The 23,839-nt window shown below is 40.7% G+C and overlaps 1 protein-coding gene across 3 annotated transcripts in view; it reads left to right on the top strand.

The window, feature by feature from the left end:
- Positions 1-22,624, top strand: part of LOC129726592 (uncharacterized) — a 135,944-nt gene extending 113,320 nt beyond the window's left edge. For all 3 annotated transcript variants that reach the window (XM_055683489.1, XM_055683487.1, XM_055683488.1), the window contains 2 exons: positions 16,049-16,350; positions 20,270-22,624. In XM_055683489.1, the coding sequence (XP_055539464.1) occupies positions 16,049-16,350; positions 20,270-21,799 (1,832 nt within the window). In that variant the 3' untranslated portion in view covers positions 21,800-22,624. The remainder of the gene's footprint in view (positions 1-16,048; positions 16,351-20,269) is intronic.
- Positions 22,625-23,839: the final 1,215 nt, after the last annotated feature.

The raw sequence follows: 23,839 nt of genomic DNA, 5'->3' as shown, positions 1-23,839 counted from the left end.
TGTAGCTTCTTCATTAGATTATCTAGTGAAGTACACACGATTTAAGCGATTGATTAACAACAACTAAAGTTATAAACAATCAAAGTCGATTTTTTTGTCGAAAATAAACTTTATTTTTCAAACCGTTGCCACTTTACGAAGAAAAATTCTAAAAATATAATCATGTGTACTTCACTAGCGACACTAATGTAGATAATGAAAAAAAATTGTTTTGGTTATAGGTGGAGTTGGGCACGACTTCTACTGCTCGCCGCGGAACAACTTTTAAAAAAAGCGGTTCACGGCAATCGCTGCACAGCCGCCATTTTGTAACAAAAATAGCAATAAATATTTTTTTTTATTCTGCAAGAGTTGCTCAATCCAATGATATATTATTTATATACCTTACATCTCAAATGTCCTGTAAAAAAAATGGAAAAAGCCTTGCTTTTTTGAGCACTTGGTAGATATAACCCCTTAATAAAGCAATAAGAAAAAGTTCTTGCTTGCCAAACTTGTTTAAGTTTTCTAAAGTCCGTACAGTTTTGTAACCGAGTCGTACCAGAGACTTCTGTAAATATCCTCATAGTACATAATTGTGTTTTAATATAAAAATTGTATCGTTTAGCGGTAATTCGTTCACGAGTTTCACTACGAAGCAGTGGTGGGCACCGCTAACCGAAAATTTAGCGACGCTAATCGCTAAGCCGCTAATCGGAAAATTTAGCTCGATAATCGCTGAACGCTAAACGCTAAACCCACATTAGCGGAACTTTCGCTAATCGCTAATCGCTAACTTATTAATATGCAAATAGTCATGTCGCTATTTTTATTGCTCGTGTTTTGTAAGATTTGGACCACTTTGTTTTTAGTAGTAAAACAAACGAAAACAAATACTGTTTAGAGCTATTTAGGTACAATAAGAGGTTCACAAAACGGTGTTCATACTTGATTTTGTAAAAACAAGGAGTAACAGAAGTTATTCAGCTTGCATTAAAAATAGATACTCTTAGGAATGTTTTTATAAAAATTCAAATATTATCTGAATCGAAAAAGTAGAATCAAAGTTGTCATAATTTCAAGCGAATTGCAATTCATAAAAGTGCCAAAAGTGCCTTGGTGTGCCGAAAATTCAATCTAGACCTTGAGCTTGTTCTTCAAAATGCTCCTGTGGCTTGTACGATAACTGGACTCCATTCTAGAGTAAAAAGACTGACTTGCACTGACTTGTGTCGTAAAGAGGAAACTCTAGACAATTAAAACAATTGAACGTTGTTCGAAAACATTCTTAGTAGAGTATGTTCATCTTTCGAAGCAATTTACGTACGCCATCAGCAATTCACAGTTTTTCTAAGTAGTTCTATTGTCGCTTCTCTACAAAATCTAGCGAAACAGCGATTAGCGTTTCGAAGGCCAAAATTTAAGCGACGCTAACAGTTTCGCTAACCAGCTCAAAAATTAGCGAAATCGCTAAACCGCTAACTGAATATTAGCGTCGCTAATTAGCGATTAGCGAATTAGCGGAATGGTGCCCATCACTGCTACGAAGCTATGTTAATTGTTATTTCGAAAACTAAAAACACTACGTTTAACACTTATAATGAATGTGTGACATTTTGAAAGACAATTCACAATGGTCCAGAAATCGAATTAAGGGGAAAATTTGGATTTATAGCTCGATAGCAATATTCTAGAGATAAACTTTCTTCTACAATATTGTTGCATATGATGAAGCGCTTATCTTCATGTTATCAAGAATTAGTGTAACCAACATTTTTGAAAAAATCAGCAATCTAACTCTTATATCTTTGTAGACAGATATAAAATTGTCCCACAATGATGTAGCCCAGCTAATTTTTGGCATCTTTGTGAAAAAAGTTTGCAAAATAGTTTTACAAAGTTGCAGTAAAATAATCGATTGATAAAAAAAATAACACATTCATTGCTTTAACTTTTATATTTGAACACTAAAGTTAAACAATTTTTCATCAATAATGCAACTCGATGAACATGTTGATGATAACTTGGAGAAAAATTGTAATCTTTTTGCAAATTTTTCCCAGGAAATCTGCACCACATTTTTCGAAGAAAATCGCGACCGCGATTATTAAGCGTTTTATCCAGAATATCCAAGAAACGTTGGTATCCTCCAGCGGGGAATTCCTCCAGCACTCATGAAGAATCTTGCGAAGGAACTTACATCTCCTTTGTTCTGGCTATTCAATATGTCATTGAAAACGGGAGTCTTCCCAAATATATAAAAAAGCTCCTTTTTGGCCTATCTTCAAATCTGGGCGGAAATTTGACATACGTAATCATCGTGGAATCGCTATTATCTCTTGCATTCTAAAACTCTTTGAGGCAATTGTCAATGAAAAAATGTTTGCTTAAGTCAAAAATCTAATACCAGACAAACAATACGGAAATGAGTCTGTTCTCCTGAAGTGGTTTGAATCATATTTAACAAACAGGCAACAAATAATAAAATTTAATGGAAATAAGTCAAATCCCATTCAAGTTACTTCAGGTGTTCCCCAAGGCTCCCACTTAGGACCACTTCTTTTGATTTTGTACGAAAACGAAATTTTTATTCATCTTCAAAAATATTAAAGTTCTAATATATGCCGACGACATGAAGCTGTTTTTGGAAATAAAAATCAAGAAGACATCAATGTATTTCAGAATGAAATCCACACATTTTACATCTGGCGTAAGAAAAGCCTACTTGAATTAAATGTGAAAAAATGCAATGTAATACCTTTTTGACTCAAACTTAGAACACTTTACACATTATTATAGCTAGAATCAAAAGTATGATTATTATATACCATTTCGTTCCTCGTAATGTCCTTCACCTAGTGATGTATAGCTTTTCACTGTAGAACCACTTCCAGGGAACCAGCAGGCGTTGAAAAAAGTGACAGTCAGTGTTGAGACGGTTTGCCTATCTATCTCTTAGTGACTACATTAAAGTGTTCGGAATTTGAATCAAAGGCGAGTTCTGAATTCTCGTTAATTTACTGAACAAAACATGTTTGATTGTATATTAATAGCACTTAATTGCAACAAAAATGAAATAATCAACATGTTCAACCTTTAAGAGCGACGAGATAATTCATTTTTAGTTGATTTTTAAGTGTAAGCAGCTACATCATAGCTGAAGTGTTCGAAATTTGATGCAGTACGGTATCCTTTAGCAGAAAAATAACGACGCCCAAAAGTGTAATTGCATTAGAAAATCAGAATGTAGAAAAATATGGAAAAGTTAGGGATTTCGTAATAATCTCAGATTCTAAACTTAATTTTATCGACCACTATAACACTATCATACATAAGGCAAACAACATGTTACGGTTTATCAAACGCATCTGCTACAATTTTCAAGACCAGTACACCATCCAAACTTTGTATATTGCCTATGTGAGGTCAATACTGGAATATTGTAACATTGTGTCCTCGTCCTGGCGTACATGAAGAAAGAATAGGATGCTCTTCGTAAGCTAGGTTGGACCTCACATCGTCTTCCGTCATATGAAGCACGCTGCATGTTGATTGACATTCAAACATTAAAAGAACGGCGAGAGTACGCGATGGATTCATTTGTAAACGATATCGTTCGCAGCATCTCTCCCAGCTGGTCCCGAGGTACGATGCTGGCCTAACAAGCCAGTCGTCGTAGGTTCGAGTCTCGGCTCGGGAGAAGACTGTTAGTGTCAGTAGGATCGTAGCGCTAGCCCCGCAATTATCCTGTACACTCAACAGTTGGCTGCGAAGTCTGTGTATTAATAAACAGAAGGTCGAGTTCTGAATCGGAATTTAGCACCAAGGCTTTGCTTTGGCCATCGACTTTATGATGTCCCGGTATAAACAGAAACAGTATGTCAAGTCCTTGAGGCTGAGGACACAACATTAATTTGTTTTATGTTTATGTATAGTCAAGAAATTAATGTAACCAGTCTACATATGATCGTGGTCTTCGTGGTTCTGTGGTTAGCGATGTCGGTCGGCTAGCTCTCCCACACGGTTGTGATATCGGGTTCGATTCCCGATCGAGTCGAGGATCTTTTCGAGCTGGAAATTTTCTCGACTCAGCACTAGGGTACGGTGTATCGTTGTACTTATCCTTCACATGCAAAATGTGCCAAAACAATATCGATAACGAATTCTCTCAACTAAACTAGTTGATCCAGACCGCTATTAGCCCCAAGGCTAAGCGTGCGATATTGTTTTTAGTCTACATATGATTGACGAAATAAATAAATTAAACTTTTAGAGCTTTTCTAGACAAACATTTTGCAATGCGTAAATATCTCAATCCTATTCAAAGTTATTATTGTTTTCCATAAAACTACCCCCTTTCCAAAACTTATCCTTCCCGTTGGTCCAAAGGTACGATGCTGGCCTAACAAGTCAGTCGTCATAGGTTCGAGTCTTGGCTCGGAAGAGACTGTCAGTGTCAGTAGGATCGTAGCGCTAGCCCTGCTGGCTGCGAAATCTATGTTTAATAAACAGAAGGTCGAGTTCCGAATCGGAATGTATCACCAAGGCTTTGCTTTGCTTTTACGCCCTTTTTTTGTTTGTCGTTCTCGCTGCATGCGCTTGGTCGGAAGGTCGGTGCAACCGGCCAAACAGTGAAAAAGTACCTGGCAAACATAGGCATACATGTCAGGAAGCGGCAGTTCCGTCTACTGGTCTCGGGGCTGCAGGCAATGACGCCTGAATGGTCGATTTTCCCAAAATTGCAACGTGGAGATGGTGATGGGTGACGACATTTGTCTCACCTTAGTTGGCAACGACTGGCAGGGCATTTCGTATTTTACTTCCCCAACGAAGAAAGTGAGCAGCGAGGTGAAATTTATTTCACACCCCAAGTTCCTTAAGAAGGTACTGCTGTGGCTGACAATCAGCGAAAAGGAGATGTCAAAGTCACTCTTCTTTCCCCATGAACGGGTAAATTTATAGTACGAAGTGCATGCCGTTCATCAAGAAATACCCGAAGACGCGGTGGTTTGGCCGGATCTGGCGTCGGCCCATTACTCGAAGCGATCTTCAAGCGGCTGAGTATGGATGTGGTACCCATGTTGGCGAACCCGCCCAACTTCCCCAAGTTGCGTCCCATTGAGGATTTCTGGGTAAACCTGAAGCGCAAGATCTACTCCAACAATTTTGTCGCGAAAACTGAAGAGGAATTGATTAATAAAACGAAGAAAAAACTCAAATAGACGCAAGGTTCGTCCGCCTTGGTGAATGTTCCGGTTAACTGCCGGAATGCTGCTCTCAAGAGCGTAGATTTTATTTTGCAAGTAAGCTACATAATTACCTTTCATGGGAAATTACTCGAGCTCAATCATCTGCCTTAGTTATTTTTTTACCACGATCCGAAAAAGTCCATTTTTCTACCGCAGTTTATGGCTTTGGTTACGGACTACATCTCCAAATGGTTTCAAGTTAATTGTATCTATACAGACATCGACGCCTTCGACGCTGTTAGCAAGGATACGTGGCTCGCTCCACAATTGGCTCAAGTCGTATCTAGAGCGCAGTTTGTGAAGATCCGGGAAAATAAATCGAACTCGTTTATTGTCCACTCAGGAGAACCTCAAGGCAGTCATCCAAGCCCATTGCTGTTCGTGCTTTTGATCAACAAACTGCCTGACGTGATCGACCGTTTGATTTATGCAAATGATGAGTTTGTTTTTGCCTATTAAATGTAATGACGACTGTCAACGAAAGCAGAGTGATGCAGAGAAATTTTCAGAAGATTCTGTGCTAGCTGCGGACTACACGTGAACGCGAACAAATAGGTAGGTACTGTCATTAACCAGGAAAGTTCGCCCCGTAATGTACAATTCTGCTCATTTGGATAATGTTGTACCAGGTGCTGAATGTGTTCGCGATTTAGGCGTAACCTTCGACTGTATACTGTCTTTCACAAAACACATTGACGATGTAATCGTGGACTTTTTGGAAGCAAACTCAATTTCGTAAGTGTCGTCTGGAGGCCGTACTACGTAACTCACATACAGCGAATCAAAGCAGACCACAAAAAAATCGTGATGTATGCTCTTAGGAATCTCGGTTGAAATGGAGAAGAACTGCCTCCCTATTAAAATCTCTTCTTTCTGAACACCTTGGCACGATTAACTCATTTTATGTACTGAAGGCTAACTTCTTTTGATAGTAACAGTTTTAGCCGAGCCGAGACTCGAACCTACGTCGATTGGCTTGTTAGGCCAACATCGTACCTCGAGACCAACTGGGATGGTTAATTATGATTATAATTAGTACAACATTATTTCATGGATTATTTTCAATAAATTTTCGTGTATCAACTTTCTGTTATATGTAACCGTTCTTAAATAAGGAAAATATTGAAACAGCAAATAATGAATTTATTTTAAAATAAAAAAAAATACAACACAAAACATCAGAGTCATAATTTTTCTATCTTTTGAAATAAATATTTGAGGAAAATTAAAGCAAAAATTTTTGAATGTCATCGATTTGGTCATATCCCCGCAAAGACCCACCAGGAATAAATTGGACGTCACAATTGAGAATTATTCAAACTGAAAATTACATAACGTTGGACGACAAAATAAAAAAAAGTTTTGCCCTAAAGCTCAATGTAGTTGCCCTTAAAAGAATATAGCTTTTTAACCATTCTTGTGAATTTTGATGTCCGATTCGCCACAACTGTTAAAAGCAGACCACAGACCAAATTCGCCAATATATTCAAAAAGTTGTTATCTAGAAAATCAATTCGCCATGTGGACACATAAAAACTCCGTCATTTATCGGCATAAAAATCACACAAAATGTTCTCTATAGCGTCTTGAAGTATAGAAAACGGTTTCTTTCCTTCTCAAAAAATCACCACCGTCGCCCGGTTGAGCCAACACTGATGGCGTTTTCGATTAAACTTAGATTTGACCCAAAATATATTTCTAGCCTCAATCAAAAACGAATTGGCCGAGAAATTTCACATCATCATAAAAGCTTGAAATGGCAAAGTGAAAAACGAGCATCATATTTTATCGTTCTCCAGCGCATTGACTCCGACAGGATTTGCTCCTATCGGAAGAGAAACCAAACACTGAACATTTGATACGATCCGTTTTTTTCCCACCCACACACAATCCCGGTTTAATGTTTGGAAGAGCACAAAATAAAGAAAAATAAAACTCCCTACCCCGGGCAAGCCTCTCTAATTCGCCATTATCGTCAAATCGCAATTTCTACCGTTCGGCTTGGAGCTACCGAGGTTATAGTAACCCGATGATGCAGTCACGGCGGCGTGGCGGAGGCTGTTGCGGCTGAACCGTCGGTCGACTGAAACCGAACGTCTTTGGGCTCCGGGGGACCGAGTCTAATGGATGATTCGCGGTTTGATGTGGGAGACGAGTAGCTAAAAGTTATGATAAAATATTTAAATTAATTTCCACAGGTGTATTAGATGATTTGACAGCAGCTGTCTGGTAACTTTGTGCGGATTTTTTACCACGAACAAAGGGCAACCAATTAGCAAGGCGGCGTTAGTAACTGATTCAGAGGCCATAAACGGTATGCGATTAAATATCATATATAATTGGTTTAAAAAATTCCATTTCTGACTTGGGTATTATCACACCAATCCGGACAAGTAGCAAATGAATTCTTTTTTTTTTTTTTTTTTTTTTTTAAAGGTGGCGGGGAAATCTGCAAACAGACACCTGAGAAGAGAACTCAGGGTGTGGGGATGAGACTAGGGGAGAGATGCTGGGGTAGTTACACTCGCCCAGACACCTACTGATCCCTGTCCCGACCCACTAAAACCCCTCCAGTCTCCAGCCCTGGTCTTCCCGGAACGACGGTTAAGTATTACGTCGGGGAGTGGCTTTTGTACGTGATGCACCCTCTTTACTCTTATAACCTCCTAGCTAACTACCTGGAGACTGGTAATTAGCTACCACTGGCGTGTTGGTGGTTGACCCGCCACACACGTTGCAGCTCCAGAACAATCTGAGAGGCGGCCGCACAGACCGCGTTCCAGATGTCCGGGTCGTCGCATATCCTCCGGACTAGATTGTCCGGAGTAGTGCCAGGCCCGCTCACAGCCATCATGTTGCTCCTCGCTCTTGCGAAACGGGGGCATACGAAGAAGACATGCTCAGCAGTCTCCTCCTCCTCCACGCACTCGGGACACATGGGGGACACCGCGTGTCCGAACCTGTGCAGATATTGCCTGAAACAACCATGGCCTGACAGGATTTGTGTCAGGTGGAAGTTCACTTCACCATGTCGTCTCCCGACCCAGCCGGATATCTCCGGTATGAGTCGGTGCGTCCATCTGCCCTTTGTGGAGTTGGACCATTCCCGCTGCCAGCGGAGCATCGAGAATGACCTTCTGGTACCTCGTATGCCCCTTGTGTCACGTTGGTCGAAACACTCTCTGTCCTCCTTGATGGCGATGCTGATAGGCATCATGCCGGACAAGACACAGATTGCATCGTATGACACCGTACGATACGCACTCGCAACTCTCAGGCACATGAGCCTGTAGGTACTTTCCAGTTTACCACGGTAACTGTTAGTACCTAGCGCTCTGGACCACACTGGCCCACCATACCTAAATATGGACGAAACCACGCTGGCAAAAAGTCTTCGCTTGCTGCCATAAACCGCTGAGCTATTGGACATCATACGAGATAGTGCTGCAATAGCCGATGAGGCCCTCTTACAGGCATAGTCGACGTGACTCCCGAACGTGAGCTTGTCGTCCACCATAACCCCCAAGAGCTTCAGGGATCGCTTCGAGGTGATGGTGCAGTCTCCGACTCTGACCACCGCCTGTTGCTCCGATTTACGGTTGTTCACAACCGTGACCTCCGTCTTATGATGCGCGAGCTCCAGTTTCCTGGAGCGCATCCAGTCCTCGACCTTGCGTATACAGTGCGCGGCCGTCAACTCGACCTCCTCGATAGACTCGCCGTAAACCTCCAGCGTTATGTCGTCTGCAAAGCCGACGATCACAACCCCTACAGGGAACTTGAGTTTCAACACTCTGTCATACATGACATTCCACAACACCGGGCCCAGGATAGAACCTTGCGGAACTCCTGCGGTGATTGGGACGCACTTCTGACCCTCCTCCGTGTCGTAAACAAGTACTCGATTCTGGAAATAATTTTCCAGAATCTTGTACAGCGACACCGGTACATGGATGCTCCTGAGCGCGAGCGCTATGGAGTCCCAACTGGCACTATTGAACGCATTCTTCACGTCGAGCGTGACGATTGCGCAGTAGCGTATTCCCCTTCTCTTGCGCTGGATTGCTACCTCCGCCATCTTGATGACGGAAGAGATTGCGTCCAGCGTGGACCTGCCCTTCCGGAAGCCGAACTGGTTATTTGCCAGACCGTGTACACCCTCCGTGTACCTCACCAGTCTGTTGAGGATGATCCTCTCAAGCACCTTGCCCGCGGTGTCCAGCAGGCAGATAGGCCTATATGCCGGTGGGTCCCCTGGCGGTTTCCCAGCCTTCGGCAATAAGACCAGTCTCTGCCGCTTCCACCTGTCCGGAAAGAGACAGTCATCCAGGCACCTCTGCATGACTGCCCTGAACAGCCCGGGGGCCGTTTTTATCGCCAGCCTGATCGCCAGGTTAGGGATACCATCCGGTCCCGGTGCCTTGCTCACCTTTAGGGATTTGGCGATCACGATGAGTTCCTCATTCGTAACCCTTGCCTCCTCCCCTGCCTCGACACGGCTGTCGTCGCTCACGGATTGGATGCTCGGCAGGTTGGCCGACCATCTCTGGTCTATGTCTGAGATACTGGAACGTCGGACGTGAGACTCGACCGCCGGAGGCCAAGGACTTGGCTCGTGGCGTGGAAAGAGTCCCTCGATGATACGCTCCAGCATCGCTGGTGATCGCTCTGCAGGCGCCAGCGCGCCTTTAGTCTTGGCCATTACGATCCTGTAGGCGTCACCCCACGGATTTGTATTGGCACTCGCACATAGCCTATCGAAGCAGGCCCTCTTGCTGGCCTTTATCGCACTCTTTAGCATCAATTTTGCCGAACTGAATGCTGCGCGGCGCTCTGTCCTCTCTTCTTCGTTTCGTGCACGCTGCATCCTCCGTCTTGCACGGAGGCACGCACTGCGAAGGTCGGCTATCGCGTCCGTCCACCAGTAAACCGGTGGCTTTCCATTCCTAGGTTGGCGAGTCCTAGGCATGGTGGCGTCGCACGCCCGCGATAGCATAGCAACTAGTTGGTCAGCAGTCGGGCGGAGCCAACTGCCCCCCTCGCGCTCCCTTCTCATTGCCTCTTCGAATACCTCGGCATCAAAGTGCGATGTCTTCCACCCGCGAACGGGTGGCTTGCTTGCCGCCTCTCGTTGTTGTCGACACTATAACAGACCGCCTGGTGGTCGCTATTAGTGTAGCCATCGTCTACCCTCCAGTCTTGATCAGTCCTGGGCTGGAGAACGTCACGTCAACAGCCCAAGCGTTGAAGTCGCCCGCCACCACCAACGGCGTTAGGCCCGTTAGCTCCATGGATAGGAGGTCGACCATCTGGGTGAACCTTTCGGTAGACCAACGTGGCGGAGCATAGCAACTGCAGTAGAACACTCCGTTTACCTTAGCAACTACGTACCCTTCTTCTGAGGTTGAGACAACCTCCTGAACCGGGAACTTGCTCGTCGTACATATGGCCGCCAAACTGGACTTATCCGCAACCCAGTTACCGTTTCCGGGAGGGATGCGGTAGGGATCCGATATGACGGCGATGTCCGACAACGACTCAGTGGCTGCTTGGTGTAGCAGCTGCTGAGCCGCGAAGCAATGGTTCAAGTTCAGTTGCGTCACCCTTACGCCCGTGGTTTCGCAGCCGGCTTACCGGCTGGGCACCTGGGGCCTCCCATAAAGTGTTTGGCGTCCCGTTTCCCGGAACATACCATGCACTTGGGAGACTCCACACAGTCCTTTGCTTTATGACCTGCACCTCCACATCGCCTGCACAGCTGGCTCCTATCGGGCCCCTTGCAGGTCCAGGACTTATGTCCGCCCGCAAAGCACCGGAAGCAAATGTCTGGTTGCTGTAGTATGCCCAGAGGACATACAGACCAGCCGACCTTCAACTTGCCCTCTTTCAGGGCCAGGTTAGCGTCCGCCGACGGTAGTCGGAAGGTAGCTATCTGGGTCCCCGCCGGACCATTGCGGAGGCGGATTGACTCCTTAGCCACCTCCACCCCGCACTTCGCTTTTAGGGCTTGTGCAATGTCGCACCCCTCAGTGATTTCGTCCAGGTTTTTAAGCTGGAGAGTCACTTCTGAGGTGAGTGCCCGCACTTGCACCTCCTTCCCTAGGACCTTTTCAGCTACCGTTTTGTAGGTAGCCCCCTTGTTCTTGGCGTCCTTCCGGAGCTCAAGTATCATCTCGCCAGTGCGAGATCGGCGGATACTCCGCACATCCGCCCCCAGATCCTTGAGCTGGGTTTCCCCCCTCATCTTCTTCAAGACTTCTGAGTACTTCGACCCATCCGTCTTGAGTATGAGGGCATCACCCCTACTCCGCGCCTTTTTGACCTTTTTTGGTCCTCTGGCCGCTCCGCCATCATGTCGCGTCGCACCTTCCCGACGCTTCCTACCCTCTACGGTAGTCCAAGGGTTGCCCGTAGCCTCCACCTGTGCCTTTTCCGCGGTGGACCTTGAACCGGTTGGCGTGTGTTCCCGTGGGAGTAGCACGACCAATCGTTTCTTGGTGTTCCCGGGGGCCGTTTTCCCCGGGGACTGCCTCGTTCGCTTAGCGACCTGCCCCGTGGAGCAGACCGACGCGAACGAGGGGGCGTCTGTCTGCACCTCTTTAGATGCAGTCGCCCTCCCGGTCCTGGCCGCTTTCTCGGCCGCCTTCACCCGAGCTACGAGTTCTTCGTGCAGCAAATAAATTCTCATAGAATTAAAGTGTAACTAACATTGTGGATCGGTCATTGGAGCGGGCATCTAATGACACATTCCAGCGTAACGCGACACCATGAGGAACCGACTTTGGTGTACATTTTAGGCTGGATATTAGAAATTAGCTTAAAGAGCATATGATTAAACAGGTCGTAAATAATGCCAACTAAATGTACTTTCTTATGACTGGTTGGTTTAGCAATTTAGATAGTTGTATCATGTACTGCAGCCTGATACATTTCGTAACGCGACACCATCGCTGAATTTCGCTTTTTCAACCTTCGATGGCATACGTTCAGATATCTGCTCTGCTGTAAGTTCTTGAACCCTGGTTTCTTCTAGACATTTGTTCTGGAGACAAAATCCAACAAAATGACATATTACAACATAGAAAAAAATTAAATTTTTTCTGAAATGCTCCCAAAAATATTTCGGTGTTTCAATGGTGTCGCGTTACGCAAAACAGTCTCCTGCAAATGGTGTCGCGTTACGAAAATTCGAGCTTTGTAAATGTGGGCATCATGATTTGTTTTTAGTCATATTATCTTCGGCAAAGTAGTTGTTTAGGTTAATACCCACATATTTATGCTATGACATTTACATTTAGTTCAAAGTTACGCCGATGGGGGCGTTTCAGATTTATATTATTTTACCACTAATCGTACTGAATGGTTTCCTTCATAAAAAAGCTATGTCTCTTTCAGATTTTAATTTTTTTTATATAGTTTTCCTTGAAGTCAAGAGGAAACAAGTAGTTTATGCAAAGCTATCATTCCGCACCCTCCACTTTTCGACTGGCAAACAAAATTAGCTGTAAATTTATGAAACATTGGGCCCTTTTTCTGAAGCCTCGGCGAGCAACTCGTCTCGTTTGGATTTTCCTGCTACAATCTTACTTAAAATTGCACTCAAATTGCAAATTTGTTGAAGTTTTCAAGATAAAATTATCAAAATGTACTTGAAGTAAGAAAAGATATGTGAAAAACACGAATGAATCCATTTTCTGGGGTTTGTTGTGGCTTGTGTGTTGGAATATTAGGTAGTGTCGTAACCATCAGATATTGAGTGAGTTTGGTAGGAATATTGTTATTTTATAATGTACCTAGAGTTTGATGAGTTTGAATGAATGTTGAAAAGTTTTTTCTATTGCTTTATTAAGGTGGCTGTCAGCCCAGACTGGTTCGCCACCGTGTGTTGAAAAGATAGTATTGCAACTCCTCAAGGAACGATGTGAAGTGTAATTGGCCTGGTTGTTTTCGTGTTTCGGAAGTTTTAGCATTGAAGACCAACGAGTTTCTATCGTTTGATATTTAGGTATATCGTTTGGCTATAATAAAAACATTACCAGAGTATATGTAGTGTACGTTAGGTTTCTGTTTTATTCTCTGCCATGTGGCAAATCCATCAATATCACATTAAATATGTAAATAAATCGAATGAATGTTGTAACTATATCAATCGATAGTAAGTGTTCCATCTGGAAATGCACAAAGGTGATAGGCAGATTTGATTCTCTTAACTGGGGAAGAAGACTTCCATAGGTTTGCACGGGAGTTTAGGTTGGTTGAAGCAGTATTTTTGCCAAAAAGCAAAGAAAACTAGACACACCTAGCAATTGAAGCAATTGCTTAAGAAACAACATATGTCTATTAGAGGTTAAAATAGTCAAATACACTGTTTTACACTATCTTTGAAATTTTAATGTATTCACGTTTCCTCAATTTATTTTAATTTTCAAGAACAAAGATATTTTTACATTTTTAATGTTATCTGGAAACCATTCTAGTATTTTTCCATGGGTTTTTTTATTGGCATTGAATATGTAATGATCTAATTCCAGTGAAAAGCAAACTCCTCACTTCTAGGTGGATATAATTTGATGCAGATGACTATTATTTATCATGATTCCATGTTGTATTATCAATATACACTGACAAAAGCTCAAAAACTCGTTTCTGGTAACTTTATAAGAACACATAAAATTTTCGTAACGCGACACCATAACTTTGACCCTATTGTAACTTTGAGTAGAATGCACCAATTTCACATACCAGCATATGCTAAGAGAGGTCTCATCGAGTACTAAGAAAATCCTGAATACTACTTTTCTACAGTTTGTAACATTTACACAATACGAAAAAAACTACTATTTTCGTAACGCGACACCATAATAAAGGACCTGTTTTTCAATGGCCTACCAATTGAATATACTAAATAGCAGCAACAACTGCGTTTAGGCCATGAATACGTCCAAAAAACCCTTTACTTTCTGGTGCATCACTTGCCCATAGCTACAAAATAGTATCATTTGAGCATATTTTTTAAAAATAGTGTCAAAACTATGATTTCATTAATCTTTTATGAGTGTTTTAATTCAATCATTTAGTCAAGTTTTGCATGTAAATTCAAATGAAACAAACGTTTTCCGTGAAGTTCAATTTATCCTCTCTAACATACACAACAGTTCTAAGTCAAATATGCAGTTTGAAATTTGGATGTCTTGGCGTAGATGAGCTAGGAATGTGTCTAATGGCTGTCGGTTTACCCTTTCAACCGCTCGTTTTTTGTGCTGGCTAGATAGCTCACGCCACTTTGTATGTGAGCGTAAGCCGTGAAGCAACCGTACAAACTTCTCAGGAATTCCGTGAGCAAACAATTCAGCAAGCAAACAAACAAACATAGTTGTAGATAAGACAGTAGCACCCGTAACGAGATGTTTGTGTCAACGTGGCTGCTGGAGACCGACAGAAAAACCAGCGGAATTATTAATTTCTAGATTTTATAGCAAAATGTTTGTGTTAAGCATTAGGTAGGCAATTATTTTTGATAAGAAGCTATTTATTTTCTACCAAGCTGAATGAAGACCTTTCATGATGATGTCCTTCAGAAGGTTTTGTACAACTTTCACTGAAGCTTATCGTACTGCTGCAGAATACATTTTGTTGAAAATGTCAACGGATTCAGCTTCTCTACTATTCTTCTCGAGATGCCTTTTTATAACAGCCCCGTATCTATCAATGGACTGCAATTCTTAGCAGTTTTTGGTCTTTTTTGAACAAAATCAACTTTTTCACTTCTTATTTTAAAGGAATAAAATAACAACGCTCCCCCCAACCAAACTCCTGCGCAAACTCACAATTTTGCGATTGGCATTATACCGGAACTTTAATAAAGATTATACCATTAATCCAAATTACTTCTCCTTTCAAGCAGAAGATTTTTAGCAGAAGATTAGTACGTTACCGTAGATATCTTGGACTTCATTTCCCTACGATTTTACGTACCAACACCACAGCAGGTACAAGTTCACAGCAAATCGAATTGAATTACCGGGGTGTTTAACGGCAGCTCGTATCAATTACAATTCCGTTGAATTATTCACAGCGATTTATCCATTCGACTGACATCGCTCGCGGAGAGCGGAGAAAATGCTTTTCACTTGGCACGGTTTCGCGAACCGCGCCGCCGTCTCAAATTTCGCTTGTCGTATTCGTTTTTGTTGTATACATTGATTGATACCTCAAATATGTGCGTTTTTAATGGATTTGTACCCGAAGTGGAGACTGTAGAAAAAGAAATCGCTGAACTGAGGGGTGAAACAAAGTGTTGATGTTTTATTTTTAGTTAATTTATTCTATTCAGACAATTTTGCTATTTTTTATAAAGTGTCGTCGAATGATAACTCAGTTAAAGCTCAGCAAATAATCGTTGAAATTACAGTTTCATACGTTCTTAATCGAGTTTTATTTTGCTTTCCCTTGAGTGCCTGGGATCCAATCATTGAAATGGATTAAATGGCAATGAAATTGAAACGAATATAAAACCCAACATATGGGGCTTGTTTGTGTTGGGTGATGTGGCTGTGTGACCAGCCAAGGATTGTCACCAGACGAGACCAACCACAGGCGTAATTATATTGCCCGTTTGATTGATTGCTTTGTTTCACCGTCATGAATTCCCAATAGCAGTCGGGGTTGAAGAATTCTCAGAATTTTGTTAGATCAATAAACCGAATGCACTCATCAAAGCAGCCGAGTGATTTATGTCAATACCATGAAATGACGCATAGTTTTAGCCTTCAATTTATGCTTACTGATTTTATTTTCTCCTTTCATTTATTCTTTCTCAGGTGAAGGCTGTGTGGAGAAACCACTTTCCACACTGTGGCGAAATTACACCCAAAACAGCAAACCGGACGTAATGATGAAGCTGTGCCTGTGCCCATCGGGGCTAAAGGCCACCACTCGGCAGCACGGTCTCACGGAGTATTGGTCCCACCGGATAACCTACTGCAGTGCACCAAAGAACTACCCGCGGGTCTTCTGCTGGATCTATCGTCACGAGGGCCGAAAGCTGAAGCACGAGTTCCGCTGCCATGCGGTCATCTGTTCCAAAGAGTCGGTTGCCCAGGAAATCAGTGCAATACTGAAGGTAGGCGTTCAAGTTCCGTTGTATTTTTAATAGAAGCCTTCCTGTTTTTGGGAACAAAAATCATCATAGGATTGTGTAATAATCGTTTGGCGTTGTATTCTCCCATGTTTGCATTGGTGGGCGGAAATGGTTATAAAACAATAATAAGTTACTGTGAAGATTCAGTGAACTAATAAAGTCAAGTTTCTGGGTTCTGTTTTTTGTTTTTTACTTTCTGTTTCTCTATTTCTCTTATAATTTTCCTTTTTGTTCGTTGGTTGTAGCTAACACTTTTTCCTAGTCTACTTTTTCTGTTTCATTTATATTATTTTGTTCTTACGCATGAAGTTTTTTTTCTTGTTTCATTTGTTCGCGCGGTTTTTTTTAGGTCTGTGTACTTTTTTGTGTATTTTTAAATAAATATTTTGTCTCATCTGAAAACAGTGAAACAGAATGTTCAACGTTTGTCTAATATTACTAGGAAACATTAGTTTTCTGTTATTTGTACAATTTTCCAGTTGTTATCTGAAAAATTGTACAAATTTGACCGGCATCGCACGAGCAACGCAGTTTATCTTTTTGTCTCCCAATCACTTTTTCTCTTCTGCCCTTCTCAAGAAACAAACTGTGAAAAGCATCACAGATAGCTTAGCTGTGTAATTATTGTCCATACGTGTGAGAGGGTACACCATAGTTCATTGTCTCTCAAGAGAGAGATTTCATATTCCACCACTGTGCTCTCTGGAAGCTCGCCAGATACACATGGCCCGTCATTCTCTTCAAGCGTGTGTGTTGATTTGCTCTTTAGTGTGACAGCAGTTGTTTTCACAGTGAAAGATATTCCCCTACACTCTAGAAATTTTCTGAGAAGAAAAGACAAGCCTGCTCTTCGAACGCATTATATGTTACTATCACAGGACAGATTTCGACCATCAATGCCTTCATCGAAAGGTGAACGTTGCTTCTAATTTGTGATAAAATAATTGGCACTTTTCTGAGATGGTAAATTATTGAAAAGTTGAGTTGAAAGTCACTATTTTTAGTTCATTTCGAAGCTTTCAACCCATTGCGAGCTTGTATCGCTTTCGCTAGCGCGCTCAAATATAGAATGTGCGGAAATCAATCGCTCATGTTACTTTGGCAGCCATAACGCACAGACAGAGTGTTGTGATATGTAGATCTTGCCCATTAGACCGCACCGTATATAGTAGCGGTAACGTTATAATAACGTTTTAAAATGGTTACAGTGCTATTACCATTGGGAGGATTTCGAACACCAGTGCACAGTGGTCGGAAAAGGCGATTTGACGAACTTAATTCATTTGTGTTTAAACGGTTGATGTAACCCAAAGACAATGTTCTAAAGAATTGTTCACAAAAATAGAACTGAAATGTTGATAAGAAAATTTTCTGATCATGGCCTACTATCATAAAAAGAAAAAATCTAACTTTTGATACAGCGAAGATACATAAATAGTTTTTTCAGCAAAGTTGTAGAACTTTTCAAAATATGAAACTTTGCAGAAGACATCAAATTTCTATGACTTCTATTTATTGAGATACGAAGCATTTCCTCTGTCAACCTCCTCAAATTTAGTTTTTCTAGTATAACTTTTGAAATATTTTTTTTTTCATGCACATAATGTACTAGGCAAATATGACCAACATGAAAATACAGGTTTCTTTCGAAGACAGCATGAAGCTAAAATCGTTCTGTACTAAGTTAGAGCGTTTTTCTATTAAATTATTGCGCATATTCAAATGCATATAGGGGAGAAAGAGGCAAACCGGTACACATCATCAAATACTTTTTTCAAAGCTTAGACCTTGTACTATAAGCTAGTTAAAATTTGATACTTGACAATTCATAAATGAATGAGTAGAGTGATGTTTTATGTATGTATGTTTCTAGGGTTTTCTATACAAAAACGCACCAATTTGAACGATGATTTGTGAATTTATGAAACAGATAACTCGCAATACTTTCAAAACTAGTGAGAACACTTCTTAGGTATATTTAGTTGTTGATAGGTGCATCTATCAGTAATTCGACGTGAGTAAAATGAACGCATGACAGCAATGTTTATTGTTAATTATTTATTTCATCTTCATCTGTCTCGTTTTCACTTTCTGTGAAATCTAATATAATCTTAGCATCTTCTGAAAATTCTTGATGCTTCTTTTGCGGTTTAACCCGCAAGCCGGCAATAGCTAGATCTGAAGAAACCAATAGACGACGTATAAGATCACTGTTAGTAACAGCTCGTGAAATATTTCGCGTGTGATCTAGCCTGAACCTTTTCATCACTTTGTTCAGTGACTCTTGCGCTTCTTCAGATAATTAGCCTATTGGAATATTGAAATGGTTAATAATGCCCGCACCGTGAAAGGATATTTTGTGGACTGTAGCTGGCAGGTAAAACCAAGGATATATGGACACCAACAAACGAGCAGTTTCCAAACAATAGTGTTTAAATTTTGATGTGTCAATTTCCCGACAAGAAGAAATGACCTGTAGTATTGTAGCGCAACGTTGAATTGCATGCAGATCAATGCCTAAGATCTCCGCTGCAACTCCTGCATTTTCAAAAAAGCGTTTCGCTGTGTTCCCGTCGTTTGAAGATCTGGCTTCATTACCTCGTGACATGTCAACAAGAAGTCCTAGTTCTTGTTTAAATCAATACTGAATAACTTTCCTGCGATCTTCTACTCTTTCTGCGTCATATCTAGTACATCGCCATTTTTTCACTTCAACCTTATATGCCAGGTGTAGGAAATCCTGTTTTGTACAGCTAGTCACATCTCCCTGTTTGAATATTATCTCCTCCAAAAGTATCTTCACTGATTTTGAAAGTATTGCGAGTTATCTGTTTCATAAATTCACAAATCATCGTTCAAATTGATGCGTTTTTGTATAGAAAACCCTAGAAACATACATACATAAAACATCACTCTACTCATTCATTTATGAATTGTCAAGTATCAAAGTTTAACTAGCTTATAGTACAAGGTCTAAGCTTTGAAAAAAGTATTTGATGATGTGTACCGGTTTGCCTCTTTCTCCCCTATATGCATTTGAATATGCGCAATAACTTAATGAAAAAACGCTCTAACTTAGTATAGAACGATTTTAGCTTCATGCTGTCTTCGAAAGGAACCTGTATTTTCATGTTAGTCATATTTGCCTAGAACATTATGTGCATGAAAAAAAATATTTCAAAAGTTATACTAGAAAAACTAAATTTGAGGAGGTTGACAGAGAAAATGCTTCGTATCTCAATAAATAGAAGTCATAGAAATTTGATGTCTTCTGCAAAGTTTCATATTTTGAAAAGTTCTACAACTTTGCTGAAAAAACTATTTATGTATCTTCGCTGTATGAAAAGTTAGATTTTTTATTTTTATGATAGTAGGCCATGATCAAAAAATTTTCTTATCAACATTTCCGTTATATTTTTGTGAAGAATTCTTATGAACATTGTCTTTGGCTAACATCAACCGATTAAGCACAAATGAATTAAGTTCGTCATATTGCCTTTTCCGACCACTGTGCAATGCACAGTTGCAATGCATGTTTTTAACGATTTCTTCTTGTTATTTCTGTTTCTGTTTTTTTTCTTGCATTTTTCTACTGTTCTGTCTATGCTTTTGTAACCACGTTATTCTTTATCTCTTCGCTATATTCCTGTATTGCTTTACTACTCTTTTCGTCGTTGTACTTCTGTTTTCAGTTAATTTTCCATAATCCTTCAATTTTATCCTGTCATTCTTCTATCTCATATTTTCGATGAAAACAATATAAAGACTTTACTTATTGAAACATAATTAGTTTGCTCATATTTGAATCCCATCCGTAGTGTTAATAAAACGAAGTTTATCTTGACTTACTCTCTTGATGTACAATTAACTCTAATCACTGTTTTTCGTTTTTGTTTTTTAGGAAAATCTGGCCAAAGCCCTGCAGGAATTCAAACGGGACAAACTGAACCGGCAGAATGCGCGACTCAGTTTGGCGAACAGTGTGTACGACAACCCGAGTATGCCCCGGCGAAAGATAATGCTGAGTGTCGGTGCCAACAACTACCGGCCGCCGCTGGAACGCTCGAAGTCCGCTCCGAAGTTGATGGCCATCGAGGAAATGATTGGCGAAGAGGAAGAAGAAGTTGACCTTGTGGGTGCTAGCAGCAAACCCGGTAAAGCGCAGGGTGCTGCCGGGGATGAGTTTAGAGCGTGCTGCAAAGAGGACGCGCTGTTTCCGTCTACGACACTTGGCAGACGAAGATGCCGCCGGGGACATTCGATCCGGAGGAGCCGGTTGAGAAATTCCTTCAAGTCGCCCAAAGCTGTTGAAGCCAAAGTACCACTAAAGAATGAGAATATTGTACAGGACAGCCCAATGAACAAATCGATGGATTCTATTTTGGATACCATCAAACAGGAGGAGGAGGAGGAACAGATCCCGGAAGCAGGAGAAGCCATAGACAATAGTCAAGGTACTAGAAATACGGTGCGTGATTCAAACTCTTCGGAAGAGGACTTTGAAACTTTACTGCGCAACTACAATTACGATTCCAAAGAGCCGCTTTCATCGGAACTTATATCGTACCTCGATATGAAACTTAGTCCAAAGGTAGTTTCCAGTATGCATGATCTGAGCAGTCATCAGCGAAAAGAAAGTGCTGAAGCGGGGAGACGACTGGAGGATGCCCGATTAGCGCTAAGTTTGGATGATCTTGATAATTATGAAGAACATCCTAGTCAAGAAGAAGCGGAAGACGATGTGTTTTTTAATCAGGATGAGGTATTGGAGATGCTGCGCAGTGCAGCCGAGTCAGCGAACAGTTTTATCAAGGGTGAAAAGGCACATCTAATCAGTCTACTTCAAGAAGCTACCGGTGGCGAAGATGACACAGCTCCTCCATCGCTGTTGTGCGTAACCAACAAAATCAACGGAAACTCGGATAGCGACGAAGGTTCTATCTCTAGTGGCTGTGAAACATCCAGTACGGTAACGACAAACACGGACGAATCTGCAGCGGCCATCCTCATCAAACCCTGCTCGGTCCTGGAGAGGGTTCGCAGCTTTGAGCAGCTCGCAGAACATCAAGTGATTCACGAACCGATTGGCGAAAAAACTCCTCTGAGCAAACATAACCTTGATAATAACGTTTTCAAACGAAGTATCACATTTCCAGCTCCCGGGGTGAAAACAAGCTTCCTTTTACCAGTGAATTCTACGATTGTTCATGAAGAGGAATCTCCAGATACAATTACACCCAGCAGAGCAAAACCTTCCGCAGTGCGAAATGGTGGAATTCAGCCTCGCAGACTGAAATCAACAGTGGCGGCTGTCAACACAGAACTGATCAATCACTTGCAGGCTATCGATTCCGATTCGGACCTTAGCGACGAATCGGGGTACGTAGAATTTCAAGACCACCAGTCCTCGAATAAAACCGTGAAAGCCTAGGTTCAGGAAAACAGTACTGAACCCGCAAGCAAAAATCTAGTGATTTAGCTTTACTTTTTGTATCGTTTGTACACATGCAATTGTAGAAAAAGTTTACATGGAAACGTTGCCGTACTCATAGCCAATAGGGCTAGCACGGAATATAACAGGTTTATATGGAAATAATGTGTCTTCATTACGGAACTATTAAATGTATGAATCGTTTTTCCCATCCCGCAGAATTTAGTAACAAACGTAAACCGAATACCAAATAATTTATTGTACTAACAAAAATGGTTAGCGTTTAGAGAAAAGATTCTCCTATAGAAAAGACCAGTAGTTAACTGTTAAAGGGGTTTGTTAGTTGATAAATATCCGGGGTAGAGCATTATGTGAAGATTTAGGTTCACACAGAAAGATATAGTAGATTAATATTTACTAGCAAACATAGTGAGAGATGTGCAGTTTTCGCTGGAGTGGAAGAAAAACAGATATCAGAACATTCGCAAATTTGTACAAGTTGTTTTACACCTGACTAAAAGTTAATCTAAGCAGTAGTTTACCAAAAGGATTCTCAAATTGAAGCACATATAGTTGTTGTTAACATCTAGAGCAATCCACTCTGTCTTTGGGACCTCCGAGAAATTCCGACATTATTATGTATCCTCATGAAGAGCAACACACGAATGGACTTAACATTGCATAACTGTGAAATTATACTAAAACTATAAAAAGATATGGTTAAAAATTCAATAAATATAGGTGAACTATATTTATTAGGCAATGATATTACTAAATGTCTAAAGCAAAGAACAGTGGAGAAATAAAACTATTGATGTAATGCAAGTGCGGAATACTGACGTTAGATATCACAAACCCTTGATCGCACAGGATATGATTGTATAAAACTTACAGTTTATATCACATTTTATAAGAACACGTTAATGTCAAATGCACGAAAAGTTACTATCGGATGCTAATAAAAACCCCGATTTTATAATATTTATACCTTTAACGAGTAAGTTTTTTAAACTTTAATAAAAACATTCTTAAACGATACTGTTTAGTATATCTATCAATAATGCGAAATCGCATGTGATATTCGTCTGTAATAGTTTCATAATTCATTCATAATTTCGTGATCTAAATCGAGATTCAAATTACAATAGGTCTAATTTAATATTTCGACTCCTACAATTTGTATTTAGGGTGTTAGGTTTCTTGTTGAAAAGTTATGCATATGTCTCAACGTTTTTGAAAAATTACAATATTATACAGCATGTTCGGTGGAGAACTTACATCAAACAAAAAGCTGGCAATCACTGATGCAAGTTCTCCAACAAACTGTATCTAGCAAGGAATTTTCTCAGCTTGCAAAAAAGCATCAAAAAATATATATCACTATAAGTGATATATATTTTGAGTTAGAACCACTCAGGGGATGAATATGATATTTTTTTCATCAAATGTGGGTTTCTGGAATATTTCCAACTTTGACAGACAACTTTGAAGGCATTGTTTACCAAACGATATATATTGTGGCTAGTTTTGTTTTCGAGGGAGTTCATATTAAAACCTTTTTCCGACACAAAAAGCTCCCTAATTTATACATCACACCTAACACATAGCAATCAGTAGAAAAGATATTTTTTTCTAAGATAAAAGCTGAAGCCCTATAGCCAAAGTCGTTACGATTGAAAATAGTGGATAAATTTTCGTGTTCTACCTGAAGATTTTTAACAACAGATACAACTCGTTTGTGTTATTGTTACATTGCTAAAATATATATTGTTACATTGTTACATTGCTAAATTAAATATCGGTGCAAAAAACTATGTTAGGTACCTACATAATAATGAATACAATTTGTTCAGTATTGCTTGTTTGCTGGTCGAATTCAATAGGTAAAATTTTTTTTCATATTTTGTTGATAAATGGCACCACTTCCCTTTTTTTTAAAGGTAAAATGTTTGTGTTCGATTGGAACGAATTTTGCCGGTTTGTTGGAACTTCTCAGTGAACTTTAATAGTTATTGTTAAAAGTACGTATTGTTAAAAAAA

This window comes from Wyeomyia smithii, chromosome 3, assembly GCF_029784165.1.
Source record: "Wyeomyia smithii strain HCP4-BCI-WySm-NY-G18 chromosome 3, ASM2978416v1, whole genome shotgun sequence".
Lineage (NCBI taxonomy): Eukaryota > Metazoa > Arthropoda > Insecta > Diptera > Culicidae > Wyeomyia > Wyeomyia smithii.
Note: the sequence above shows the minus strand (reverse complement) of the source record. Positions and strands in the feature narration are given on the sequence as shown.